The sequence below is a fragment of the Miscanthus floridulus genome, chromosome 8 (genome assembly GCF_019320115.1).
Source record: "Miscanthus floridulus cultivar M001 chromosome 8, ASM1932011v1, whole genome shotgun sequence".
Classification (NCBI taxonomy): domain Eukaryota; kingdom Viridiplantae; phylum Streptophyta; class Magnoliopsida; order Poales; family Poaceae; genus Miscanthus; species Miscanthus floridulus.
Window position 1 is genome coordinate 126,203,483 of NC_089587.1, and position 14,144 is coordinate 126,217,626.

Sequence of the window (14,144 nt, forward strand, 5' to 3'; positions counted from 1 at the left end):
AGCCAACCAATCAATCGCTCCATGCATGTGGAGGGCCTGGTTCGCGGCTGAAACCAGCCAACCAAGCACGCCCCTAACAGATCTTCAAGATCAGAGATACACGTAACATATCACATGATCACATAGATAACCATAGAAGAGATAACATAAATATTGAGTTGTTCGTACAATAACTGACTCGTTAAAAAGCTACGTAGGTAAAAACTCACGTCTCGAAAATCCTAGATAGGAGAAGAATACAACCCGGCTTAGATTTATAGTTTAATGTCATCACATCATTCAAAGTTTAAAGAGGGTTTTTGAATCTTCTATTTTACAATTACATTCCTAAAAAAAAAAGTTGTTCTAAGGTTGCTTGTTGACATAACTGTGCCCACACAAAAATAAAATAAAAATGCTGGCTCAACCCCATCAGCCCATCCCAAAGGGTCTGTTTATTGATTGGTTTCTAGATTGATAAGTCATAGCACTGGTTGATTGGGAGAGAAAACCGCTATTACTCATAAAGCGTGGCCGGAGCGAAAAGGGCTGAAAGTGTCGCCGGCGACCAGAGAGCGGCGCGATGCCCATTTCCGGCTCCTACAGGAGATATTCAATTCAACGCACAGTAGCCACTAGGGCGTTCAGCCAAATCAGTCAAGCCACACACGACACCCCGCACCGCCACACGCCGCGCGGCTGCGCGGGGGAATCCAGACTTCGTCGCAGTCGCTCCTGGTCCCGCTGCCGGCTCCCGGCCGCACCCCGCTACCGTCCCACGCCGTATGCTGTCGCCCGCACCACAAGTCCCCGACCGGCACTCCCCTCCTAGACTCCTTGCGGCGACTCTCCCTCACCAATCCGGCCGGCGTCCACACGTCCTCCTCCTTCAGTCCGCTCCAAGGTGAGCCCCAACCCTAACTTTACCTCCGTTTTGGGCAACTAGGGTTCTATAAAGTTGTTGGATATGGTTAGATCAGGTGGAAGATGTCCAATTTTAGCCACTGGCTGTTGAAAAATGGGAGACATGGTTACTTCTTCTCTCTAGTAGATATTCCGAGCCGATTGGTCTTTTTTCAAAGCATCACTACTGGTTTGAGATTTTTTTTTTCAGGCAAATGACTGATTTGAGATTGTTGTTGTACTTTTATAACTTGCTAACCTGACTTTGTATGCTCAGGTCACGTATATTGGTTTGGTGGACAATATGTCAAGCTCTAACCAGATGTGTTCTGATGGCAAGTTTGGGAGAGGTAAGCTTTTTGGTTCTTAATTCAACTCGCCTTACTTTTAACTGAGAAAGGAAATACTGTAGAGTTCCAGGCCATCTTTTGAGGTAGCATGTTGAATAAATTTCACAAATGGTTAAGTTTGGAACTACTTTTGATACAAACATAGATAAATGAATAAAGGAAACATATAGACTTATGGATATTTTGATTTATGATCAAGGCACAAATTGACTTGTGGATAATTTGCAAATGTTGCAGTGAATAGTGCTCTTGCTAAGGCTATTTCTTGTTAGGTTCATGCTCTTGCTACCCTCTATTGCACTATTAGTATTGACTGTACCTTTTGACAATGCCATGTTTTTTAAGTAACTTGACTTCAACACAATCAACTTTGTACTTTAATTTTGCAGCCCTGGTGGCATTTGCATTGGACCTAGTCCAGGAGACCTTGATAATAATGCACCTTTTTGATACAGCTAATTAGGGCAACCGGATTGTGAATGAAAAGTACACCTTAATAAACAATAAATGCAGGTTTGTTGCCGGCCATAAACATTGCGCAAATACACCTTAGAAAAAAAAACTTATGGCCCACTGTAAAGCTTACTGTGTGGCAATAATAAGGACGACAACAACAACAACAAAGCCTTTAAGTCCCAAACAAGTTAGGGTAGGCTAGAGTTGAAACCCAGCAGAAGCAATCAAGGTTCATGCACGTGAATAGCTGTCTTCCAAGCACTCCTATCTAAGGCTAAGTCTTTGGGTATATTCCATCCTTTCAAGTCTCCTTTTATTGCCTCTACCTAAGTCAACTTCGGTCTTCCTCTGCCTCTCTTCACGTTACTATCCTGGCTTAGGATTCCATTACGCACCGGTGCCTCCGGAGGTCTCCGTTGGACATGTCCAAACCATCTCAACCGGTGTTGGACAAGCTTTTCTTCAATTGGTGCTTATCCCTAATCTATCACGTATATCATCGTTCTGAACTCGATCCCTTCTTGTATGACTGCAAATCCAATGCAGCATATGCATTTCCGTGATACTTATCTGTTGAACATGTCGTCTTTTCGTAGGCCAACATTCTGCACCATACAACATAGCAGGTCTAATCGTCGTCCTATAAAACTTGCCTTTTAGCTTCTATGGTGCCCTTTTGTCACATAGAACACCAGATACTTGCCGCCACTTCATCCACCCTGCTTTGATTCTATGGCTAACATCTTCATCAATATCTCCGTCTTTCTGTAGCATTGATCCTAAATATCAAAAGGTATCCTTCCTAGGCACTACTTGACCTTTCAAACTAATATCTTCCTCCTCCCGAGTAGTAGTGCCGAAGTCACATCTCATATACTCAGTTTTAGTTCTACCGAGTCTAAAACTTTTGGACTCCAAAGTCTCCCGCCATAACTCCAGTTTCTGATTGACTCCTGTCCAGCTTTCATCAACTAGCACTACATCGTCCGCGAAAAGCATACACCAAGGGATGTCCTCTTGTATGTCCCTTGTGACCTCATCCATCACTAAGGCAAACAAATAAGGGCTCAAAGTTGATCCTTGATGTAGTCCTATCCTAATTGGGAAGTCATCTGTGTCTCCATCACTTGTTCGAACTCTAGTCACAACATTGTTGTACATGTCCTTAATGAGCCAGACGTACTTCGTTGGGACTTTATGTTTGTCCAAAGCCCACCACATAACATTCCTTGGTATTTTATCATAAGCCTTCTCCAAGTCAATAAAAATCATATGTAGGTCCTTCTTCTCCCTATACCGCTCCATAACTTGTCTTATTAAGAAAATGGCTTCCATGGTTGACCTTCCGGGCATGAAACCAAATTGGTTCATAGAGACCCGCGTTATTGCTCTCAAGCGATGCTCGATAACTCTCTCCCATAGCTTCATAGTATGGCTCATCAACTTAATTCCCTGGTAATTAGTACAACTTTGAATATCCTCTTTATTCTTGTAGATCGGTACCAATATACTTCTCCATTCATCAGGCATCTTGTTCGATCGAAAAATATGGTTGAACAGCTTGGTTAGCCATACTATAGCTATGTCCCCGAGACATCTCCACACCTCGATTAGGATACCATCCGGTCCCATCGCCTTACCTCCTTTCATCCTTTTCAATGCCTCTCTGACCTCAGATTCTTGGATTCTCCGCACAAAGCGCCTATTGGTGTCATCAAAAGAGTCATCCAACTTAAAGGTTGTGTCCATATTCTCACCATTGAACAATTTGTCAAAATACTCTTGCCATCGATGTCGGATCTCACCCTCCTTCACCAAGAGATGCTCCCATTCATCCTTAATGCACTTAACTTGGTTGAAGTCCCTTGTCTTTCTCTCACGAACCCTAGCCATCCTATAAATGTCCTTCTCTTCTTCCTTCGTACTCAAATGTTGGTTCCCTCACCGGGAGCATAAGCGGAGCTAAATAAGATGACGGCCACAGAGGTGCGCCACAGCTCTGTGAAGTGCTAGGCACCACGAGATCTGATTCCAGTTGGTTGAATTTGGCCATGGTGTAGACAGAGACGCTAGAGACTCGACCCAGGTACTGGCACGGTGGCACCTCCTGATCCGACTTCTTGAGGCTTGATGTGGTTGGTGGGGAGATAAATCTGGTGATAAGGACCTTCACTCAGCCAGATAGTAGCTCAATCTGGCAGCCGAGAGCTCGATTCTATATGTAGCATCTCCGATTTTGGTGGAGGGGTGTCATAGCCATGGAGAAGCAGGGGAAGAGGTGCCGGTATTCAGGGAAATCGCTGCGAAGGGAACGGGGAATGGGAATGGGAACAGGAAGAGGATCTCATCGCTGGGGAGTGGAAGCAGAGAGGCGCTGCTGCTGTAATGGTGCAGGAATGACATAGGGTGTGTTTGGTTGGTCTGCTCCACTCATCCTGCATGGGCAGAGCCGTATAAAGTTGAGTGAGAAGTCTGAAGTCTGTTTGGTTGGCTGCATGCAATTGCATGAGTGGATACAGGTTGGCGAAATACGCCCAAATCGAGCTTCACTGCCTGGCTAGACTGAGTGGATACAGTATGAGGGTGACGGGCCCACGTGTTAGGCTCACAGGTTGGTTGCATCCGCTCATGCAGGCAACCAAACAACATCTTAGTTTTTTTTGCTTCCGCTCATGCAACCCCACCAAACACCTTTTCTAAAATACGGTTCCACTCAGCCTGCATCCCCTCAGCTAGGATATACGATGCAACCCCATCCACCAACCAAACACACCCATAGTTGCAGAAGGTGGGAGGGATGATTGGAGCTATAGGTTTTGTTTTTCTATTTATATTATGCCTTGTGACCTGCCAACAAGCTTCTTTTAGCGATACAAGTTGTGATGGAGGAGGTAATAAAGCTCACTTTATCAGGTGGCCCACCCCTATGGTCATGTTGACCGTAAGTGTTGTGCATGCCCTTAGGGAATTAGTTTTTGATATGTGACACTGGCACCATGTATGCCGTTGGTATCTTGGCGCCTGTAATGATATTAGAGGTTCAATGTAGTATACTCTCTCCGTCCCAAAAAGAGTGACGTTTTTGACTTTTAGACATCGTGTTTGATCTTTCGTCTTATTTAAAAATTTTATGTAAATTATAAAATAAATAAATCATTAGTAAAGTATCTCTAATGATAAAATAAGTCATAACAAAATATATGATATTTATACAAAAAATTTGAATAAGACGGATGGTCAAACAAGATGTCTAAAAGTAAAAAATGACACTCTTTTTGGGACGGAGGGAGTACAAACTATGGCTAGCTTGTTGACTTCTTTACTTCTGAGGGCAAATATATTCGTTTCAATTAAGTCTCTTTTGTTTATGATGCACAAAGCATCACCGTTTTCCAGTCTGACTCCAAGAGCCTGGATCCTTGTTATTCACAATTGCTAGTTCTATTGCCCAGAGTAGATACTCAATCACCATGATTTCTTTCGGTATTTCAGGTCCTCGGGAGCTTAGTGGTGCTGTGGACTTAATTAGTCGCTACAAGCTGCTGAATCATCATAGTTTCTTTTGCAAGAAACCTTTGCCATTGGCAATTTCAGATACAAATTATCTTAACAATGTTGTGGGCGACACAGAAATTCGTAAGGGGGAAGGGATGGAGTTGGACCAACTCTTTCAGAACTCATATTCAAGTGAGAAGACTGCTTACATTCAGCCATTTGATATGGAAATACTAGGACAAGCATTTCAGCTGCGAGAAACTGCACCAGTAGACTTGCCTTCTGTAAGATATGTTCGGTTAGAATTTTATGTCTTTGATTATATTGACTCTTCCTTATTACTGAAGTAATCTGTACTCAAAACAGGCTGAAAAAGGTACACCAACCATATCTGGGAAATCCAAGGTCAAGTCCAAGGATAAAGTAAAGAAGCATAAGAAACACAAAGAGAAAGATAGAGACAAGGAGAAGGAGCAGAAGAAACACAAACATCGGCATAAAGATCGGAGTAAAGGTAAAGATAAAGATAAGGACAAAGACAAAGAAAAGAAAAAGGACAAGAGTGGGAATCATGATTCAGGAGGTGATCATTCCAAGAAACATGAGAAGGTTACCTGATCTATCCTATTTATTTTAGATATGAGCTTGTCTGAACTGAGGATTTCTATGCTCTAATATTTTCCATTTATTATTTCAGAAGAGAAAGCAAGAAGTAACTGGAAGTTCGGCAAATGTCCAAAATCACAAGAAAAGTACTGTATCGTATATATTATTTTATCATATTTCCATAATTAAAATAAATATTTCCTAATATTGCCATCTTGTCCTTGTCTGTTTATGACAGCACAAAAGCACAAAAATCAGTGAAATGTATGATGGACTTCGTTAATTGGCAGCCGTGCATGTTTCTATTTTAGTTCAACTCCATTTATGTTGTTAATGAGTGGCTCTAAAGTGTTTCTTTTCCACATTTCTTCTGGCAAAGGTATGTGCTTCTTGACCTCTTGTAGTCTATTGGTTAATTTATTTAGATATGCTTAATTGCATGCTATATATAACTTTATTTGCATATTTGGGCATCTTATTCTTCATTTAGAGCCATATACTTCCATTTTCTTTGAGTGAAGTTTTGCCTTTTAGAGTACATAAGTATGATTAACTTTATATAACTTTATTTGCATGACCAGCTGTTCTTCATTTGGAGTTTGGCATAGATTAACTAGTGCAGTACATGGTATGCTACTCTAATAAAGATAAGATGATTATTCATTATGGGTATTTTCTCACAAAGAAAACGCAGAAAACAGGTTTGGATGATGGGAGAATTGGAAATGAAGAGATGAACTGTGCAAAATAACAAAATTGGATGTCATAGTTCTTTATTTTTTCCTTGAACGTGCAGGAGTTGTGCATCATTATATTTTAAAGAGTAAACTCCACTGGCTGTCCTCAAACTTGTTTTGCTGTGCCATCTTGGTCTCCCAAATCGACCATTTAATTCCACAATCTCTATTCGGGTCTCAGATCCAGTAAAATGGATCTAGCCCATGCCTGTATACTATTGTGCATGCTGACATGTGGGTCTAGCCCATTCTCCGCCATTCTCCTCTCTCTTTGGCGTGGATTGGGGAGGCGTACGTGTGACTTGGGAAGGTGTTGCTAGGGGCTCGGGTGCTGTGGCCCTGCCACTGCTTAGCTTAGGGGAGAGGGAGCATGGGCACAGGCAAAGCTGCAGCAACGACGAGGAGCTACTGGTGGCGGCACAGGGACTACTCGGAGTTGTCGCTCGTGAGCTGGGGCGCCTACCATCGGGAGCTGGGTGAGACGCCGACCCACCTCCACGACTGGTCCACATGCATCTAGACTGAGACGCGCCGGTGCCTCACGTGGTTCAGCTTTGGCTTCGTCATTGGCGTCGACATCTTCATGCTCACCGAGTTCACTGTTGAGATCCCCATGAGCGGTGGCTTCTTTGCGTACCTGTTGAGATCCCATGGCCATCATCGGTGCCGGTTTTCATGCCCATCGAGTGCAAGGATGACAGTTGCTTTGATTTGGATGTGCGGCCAGGGGCACAACCCACTCAGCTAGGGTGGCGCCAGCACGCTTTCCCTGCCAGAGCAGCTTACACTGCCACCAGCTCTAGCCAGACATCTTGGCATGCACGATGCATGGCCATCCAAGCCTAGGGCGACACGTGGCCTCTGAGCAACTGAGAGAGAGGAGAGATGGAGCTCAGGGGAGAGGCGAGGGGTGAAGCTCATGTTAGTAAGCCACATCAGCCTACATGCAAGTTTCTAGACCTGCTTGGACGGGCTCTTAGACCTGAACAGAGATTGAGGAGCTAAATGGACGATTTGCGAGTTTAAGGACCGAGATGACACAATAAACAAGCTTAAGGACTGCCAGTGGACTTTACTCTATTATAAGGAAAAAAAGGAGGGAGTCTTAGAATAATCAATTACTCATACAAGCATGTTACTATATGGTTCCTACAAGAGGATTGACCAAATAAAGAAACTACGGCCAATGTCCTATAAGCAGAATAATTATGGCTAAATGCTACTGAGGACTTGCCACCTGCCTACACCACAATTGGGCTTCATCCCTAATGTTCTGCATAACATCATTGACATTTGGAAGCTCCCTCAAAAACACAAATTTCTATGCTTCCAAATCTGCCTGGCCACTGAAACAACTAAGGAATTGAAGCCTTTGCGAATTTTTGCACTTTGCTGTTTTTATATTTCACGTTTTTAAAATTTCCTTGTCATCGTCTTTCTGGTTTCTAAAAGAGTTGTTTTGGCCACATCGTTATCATTGAAGTAGTGCAATGATTTTTTTTAAAGAATGCTCAAGAATTATTATGATTTGAATCTTTATCTCGAGATAAAAGCATACTGTTCTTGTTTTCGGTGTACCACCTGACCAATCTAACAACACTTGTTGTATGTCATAGATGCAGTTATCGCAGATGGAAAAAATATTCAATACTACGCTGCTACAGAGGAAACAAGATACCTGTACTGATGGGATATGATTCATGTATTATTCCTTGGGGAGCTTGAACTTATCATATGGAGTTGTAAATTATTTTGTCATTTCGACTTATGCTCACTTCATCTTGCCTTGTATGATCATGTAATTCAGAGACCGCAGAGCCAAAGGTGGGCTGGGGCTTATATGTAAGCCTAGGACTATATTATTATATTCAATATTCAATGGGGGGCAGCGGATAAATTGCCCATGATCCAGGAAACTTGTGTTGTAGCTGTATGATGAATACTTCCTATCAGCCTCGTATGACAATCAATCGAGTTATACCGGTAGTCAATTTGAAGACCGTGACGTCCCAAAGTTGCAGCAGTGGAACTGAAGCTATTCACGTAGCTGCTCGTATTGTATTGCTATGGCCTTAAACTAGGTGGGCTTTGGAAATTTGTTTTACTATTAGTGCTTGTCTGCGTTCATAGGGGTGAGTGTGCGTTCGTGTATGTGAGTGTCTACGTCTGTACTGGGTTGCCTGCTTCCCTTGCGGGTTGCCTGCCTCCTTGGTCGTGGCAGTGTTGCCCTCTGTGGTCGGGTTGGGGGACCTTGAATCTGGCTGGTTTGGTGAGAGTTATTCTTGGTCGTGAGCTCCATGCCCGTAGTGGGTACGGCTGTATGCCTCTCTATTGAGTTAGGCCTGGATCAGGTGGCGTTGAGCCACGCCCCTAACGGAGCTTGGTCAGGGTGTGGTCTTGTCTGTCAGAAGGGCGCGGCCCAAGGGGTGACGCTTTGCCCCAGGATCCAGTGGTCAGAGGGGTAGCCGTCTTTCTTTGTACCTAGGGGAGCGGTAGCCATCTTTCTCTGTACCTAGGGAGTGCGTATGCGCTCTTGTCCGGGCAAGCACATTTAGTGCCTATACCCACCCCTACCCTTTCCTTGTGGCTGAGGCCGGAGGTGGTCGAGGCAACTGCGTGGTGCATGGTCAAGGAGGGAGTGGTTGAGGTGGGCCGCATGCCGTCTGGATCGGGGGAATGAGTGGTCGAGACGAGCCACAGGAGCTGGGCTGTCCCGAGTGATTTGTTAGGCGAGCCTTGGGTACCCCGGTTATGTACCCCGACAGTAGCCCCCCGAGTGTCTTTATGATTTAGAAATAATCGTGAAGGCACTCTTCTCTGTGAGCGGTGCTTGCGTGGTCACCATGTTAATACGGATTGCAGCCGTTGCGTGCTGTCTTGTCCACCAGTCGTCAGCCACCTGCGGCCTCCGCTCAACCGGTTAGGTTGATTTGCAAGCGTCAAGAGTCTGGCAACTATGTCTATGCTGTGCGGTCTTGTCGAGCCTGCTCGTCGTGCTGCAAGGTCTGTGCCCTTCGGGGAATCTCGAGGTTGTGGCCGTGTGCAGGCTTTACCCCTTGTCGCTCCGTCTTGTGCCACGCGGCACAAGGCTCACGTGCTGCACAGTCGCACTTGGGCCTATAAATTGGGGCTTTCTTCGTCCGCTTTGAGTCATCCTTAGCCAAACCTTCGGCATATACTTGTGTGTTTGAGCTCCTAAAGATAGGATGCGGCCTTCTAGGGGCCGGTTACGTTCGCCAGACGTCAGCGGCATGCCTACCAACATCTGGTGCTAGAAGAATGCTTGCGAGCAGTGGTGTGCGAGATGGCGTCATCGCCTGTTCTGCAACCTTGTCGCCTTGACGTCTCCTAGGACCGATGGGTCTGGGAGTGCGAGGCACGTAGAGATTTTGGCCGGTTCCTCCTGAAATCTATCGGTAGTCCGATGGCACACCGTGGTCTCACTAAAAGACCATCTGGCGACTATGGGAAGCCGCGCGAGATGTGGAGGAGGTTTCACATTGCCCCGACGGGTTCCTTCCATCATGGAGGAGATGATGACGGTGGTGCTTGCATCTTTGTGTGTTGAAGTGGTTTAGATTAGAAATCATTTGCTACTAGTATTGTATAGAAGTTTGCTCGAGCGAAATAGAGCTGATGCAAATTTAAGTAGTTACTATTAGGGCCATATTTTGTACTAATCAACTTTTCTCTAGTCTTGTGATTTTGTAGAGAATTGTTTATAGGCTATTCACTAGTGGAATCTGGAAGTTTGCCGAGTGCCAAACTTTTTTCTATCATGTTGACTGATTCTTCTTGTGGCTGCCTGACCTTGTTCTTCCTTCTTCTTCTGTTGTTTTTCTTCTTACTGTCATCTCTTCGGGTAGGTACGACGTTTGTGGATGTGCAGGAGATTGCAAGATAAAATTTTTGAAAGAAAACTTCTCCTTTTTATCCTTGATTGTGAAGCAAATCTTGGCATTGTCCACGTAGATGATGGCTTTTGCGGTGCTTAGGAAATGTGAGCCCAAGATAATGGGTGCCCTTACATCTCCACCTGTTTCCAAAACCACAAAATCTATGGGTGTTGGCATTTCTTAGCGCAATAACCAAGTGAGGAGGTTTTAAGTCCATCACCGGCAACAGCGCCAGAAATGCCTGTTGGTATTTCTTAACACCATTACTTAGATTGAGTTAATCTTAGCAACGCTGCCAAGAAACACCAACTACGATAGTTCTTAACGATTACAGAGAATATCCACAAGCGCACTGATCTATCATTGTAGTATTTCACCCGGAAGTATTCAGGGTATCATTTTTCTATTTTCCCAAAGGAGGGCAAGGTATTAAGAGTCTAGCATGAGCATGAACAAGATTACATACTTGCATAGTGGACAAATAGTGCATGACAGGGGTAAAAATGGTATATCAAGGATGGTGGACACACATCTTGGCCAACCTCAAGGATAAAAGGAAAACAAAGAATAAAAGAATGTTCCTACATGGAGCCGGCTTGTTCTTAACATAGCCGTGCAAAGAACAGTTAATGATCATACAAGTTACATGATTAGAGCTAGAGCTAAGTGTGAGATAGGTCAAGAGGCCACCGAGTACTGGTCTGCTAGCAACCTCGTGTGACAATTTAGACTCCTACACCCTACCCAAATGTGGGGGATTACAAGGGACAGATAGGGCTATCACCACCTGCCGCCTACCCCTCAACCGTGGAGTAGGAAATGCATTTACCTGCTCCCATGTACCTGGGCACCACACCCGATTACACTAAAGCTACCCACATCCCCCAGGACTCCGACCCTATGGATCAACAAGCATAGGACTTGGGCACACCCGAAGGCACGATGAACTGCCACCTCAACTTTTCTCTAATTCTACTCATACAAGATGTATGAATGATTAAGCATGAAGTTCTACATGACAAGATCATAGCATACAAACTATATACTAGTTCATATATCATGATTATAACTTGAGAACTATAGTCTAGTTCATATGTATTGCTATATTGTAAGTATGAGAGGATGACTCTGGAAAAACTCTTTATATTCATACCAAGTGTTGCTTTTCTTCCAAGGAGACAAGCTCTCCAAGTAGCTCTTGCCTTAGTCACAATACTACTACTAAAACTAAAAGAGTACAAGAGATGAGTAGTGAGGTAGAGGCTCCAAATGTTGGTGTGTGTATGTAGAGTGAACTCCACCCCTCTATTTATATAGGTTTGGGGTCGGTTTGCCTAAGGAAAAATAGGAAACTATCTTGATCCAACCCTAGGTGCATTGATGGCACCACCAGAGCGAGGTGGGCCCGAGAGGCGGTGGTGGGGGTGCGGGCACACCTAGGGTGTAGCCGTACCCTGGCTGGCCCCACTCGCCACCGCCTTGCTCCCGTGGGCTCTTGGCTAGGCCTAGAACTCCTATGGGCTCTTGCCGAATATATTTCATAAGTGACATGCCTATAACAAAGTATTCTTCCATAAGTTAAGTAACTTGGCATTTTATCCACCCTTTATCTTGGTCCCCGTGGGGCGTATAGCTTTTCCAAGTTCTTGGGTGGTTGCAAGATAGAACGACTATAACAGAATCACCAATCATTCATTCCTTGATTAACCATCTATCTAGAGGTTTTATGAGTTTTGTAAAATAAATGTAAGTTCCTCAAATGATTCTCTCGATCGCTCAAATGTGTATGAAACCTCACCAAAGGCATTTGATATTTTGCCTTCTTTTTCATATCCTACCACTAAGGCTTTTGAGTGGAGTTTTGGGTAGGTATGAAAGTGGGGCATACTTGCATCACATATTTTGCTAAGTAAAAAACCAGACCTCAAGGAGATGCAAGTCATACACTTTGATCAAGACGTGCAAGTGTGTGGAATTTTCATAATGTTCCTATTCTAAATATTTTTGTACTCCTTTGGATCATGACTCTCTCTATTTTTGGATTGTCACACCAAATTTTAAGGATAAAATGGGATGCATAATCTTATGTGCGCCGAGAGATCAGTCACACACATAAGCTGACAAATTATAAATATTATCATCACAAGTTTTTATTACATCACGAATAATAAGACATAGTCTTCACATAAATGTAGCGGAAGTATAAAGAAAATCTCTCGCGGAAGCTCCATATCATAGGGACGTCAACTGGTTGACCACAAGTCTAGTATTCCTCAGGGAAGTTGTCATTACCATAGCCATCTATTACCCATCCGGGATTTTTATCCAAATAATGAAAATAAACAAGCGTAAGTACGTGTCATACTTAATAAGTGTAACATGGGGTTAATGAGGCTCAAAAGCCTTGACATAGGTTTAATAGCATTCAGCTTTTAGTTGTCACAATTTTAGCATAAGAGTAGCAAAAAGTTATTTCAATCCCAAAGTAAAATACATGATCAATGTAAACTTGAATAATGAATAGCATAAATAGATAATTCTTAGTGATCATCTATTTTATAAATGTTCCAAGGGTGCTCGTGACCGTGAGCACGGCTGATATACCAGTTGTATACTCTACAGAGGTTGTACACTTTCACTGTGAGTCATGATACCCATATGCCTGGGTTAATTACTCCTAAAACACTTCTAAGGTGAGCAGGCATGGTTCACTATGAAGCCTTTCAAAGGTTTGTCTAACAAGTTAGGGCCATTAGATTCACTCGGCAAATAGATGTAGGAACCCCCTATCGAATGGCATAATTCCATCACAGCTATACACATAAGAGTAGAGGCTGTCCTATACCTGATTCGGCAAGCCATTCTTACGCCAATAAAGGTAACCACTAACAAGCTAGAAAAGGTCCTCATACTAGGTTAAAGCTAGAGCCATGTAGCCCTCACAGCTGTACTGTAAGTCTCGGATGATCACTTATAGATAAGTCCTTAGGGAGAGAAATCTGAAGCATTTAGAAAGTAGCTAAACACTTTAGCCCCCTGTTTCCAAGTTGCTAAAAAGTCATATTTTAATGTTTATTGCATATACCATTAATCAAGTTACAAGATCATGGTTGAATTGAGCACTAGTAAAGCTACCCAATGCATATCCCATAGGTGACAAGGTTAAGTTTAATTCTAGGGAATCCCTATCAATGTGACACATGCAACATGAATTAAATGTATTAAAGTTGATAGGAAACAAGGATAATCCCATTCTATACTTGCCTTGAACAAAATACTCCTACAAATCCTGGTCATCAAAGTAGTACTCTTGTTCACCCGCAAATTGCCCACCGTCTATACTCGATAATCACAGCAACATACAATCATCGAGAAGCAATCATGCATAGCAAACAAAAGCTATAGATTATAATAGTACACCGATCAGCATAAAATCAAGATGAAAAGTTTATAAAATGAATCTACGTCTCACTACGAACACACAGACGCGAAGATCACAAAAATCAGAGCTAAAACAAAGAAGTTATGAATTAAACAAGATTTTCATTATAAAATAATAGATTAAATCTAACCTCGAATTTTAAAAGTTGAAAACATACCTAACAGTAGTATGAACATGTAGATTATGGAATTACGAACCTAACGCAAGTTGAACGGATCAAATCGGAGTTAAAACGGAGATTTTATGGCCTACAAAAGGTAGTGACAATCTTGTAAATAGA

General features: G+C 43.3%; 1 protein-coding gene across 2 annotated transcripts; it reads left to right on the plus strand.

The window, feature by feature from the left end:
- Positions 1–566: 566 nt before the first annotated feature.
- On the plus strand, positions 567–8,442 carry LOC136473504 (mediator of RNA polymerase II transcription subunit 19a-like). Of its 2 annotated transcripts, none has more exons than XM_066471144.1 (7): positions 567–883; positions 1,160–1,232; positions 5,181–5,467; positions 5,550–5,792; positions 5,881–5,935; positions 6,028–6,168; positions 8,143–8,442. In XM_066471144.1, the coding sequence occupies exons 2-6, from the start codon at positions 1,187–1,189 to the stop codon at positions 6,048–6,050; spliced, it is 654 nt and encodes a 217-aa protein (XP_066327241.1). In that variant the 5' UTR covers positions 567–883; positions 1,160–1,186; the 3' UTR covers positions 6,051–6,168; positions 8,143–8,442. The 2 variants fall into 2 exon arrangements, with proteins under 2 accessions (XP_066327241.1, XP_066327242.1); XM_066471145.1 differs by having other exon boundaries at positions 8,149–8,442.
- Positions 8,443–14,144: the final 5,702 nt, after the last annotated feature.

Excerpts from the sequence above, each read along its gene's own strand:
- LOC136473504 (XM_066471144.1), top strand. The coding sequence starts at position 1,187 with ATGTCAAGCTCTAACCAGATGTGTTCTGATGGCAAGTTTGGGAGAG. Across the intron at positions 5,468-5,549 it reads CACCAGTAGACTTGCCTTCT|GCTGAAAAAGGTACACCAAC; the intron begins GTAAGATATGTT and ends TACTCAAAACAG. Across the intron at positions 5,936-6,027 it reads TGTCCAAAATCACAAGAAAA|CACAAAAGCACAAAAATCAG; the intron begins GTACTGTATCGT and ends TGTTTATGACAG.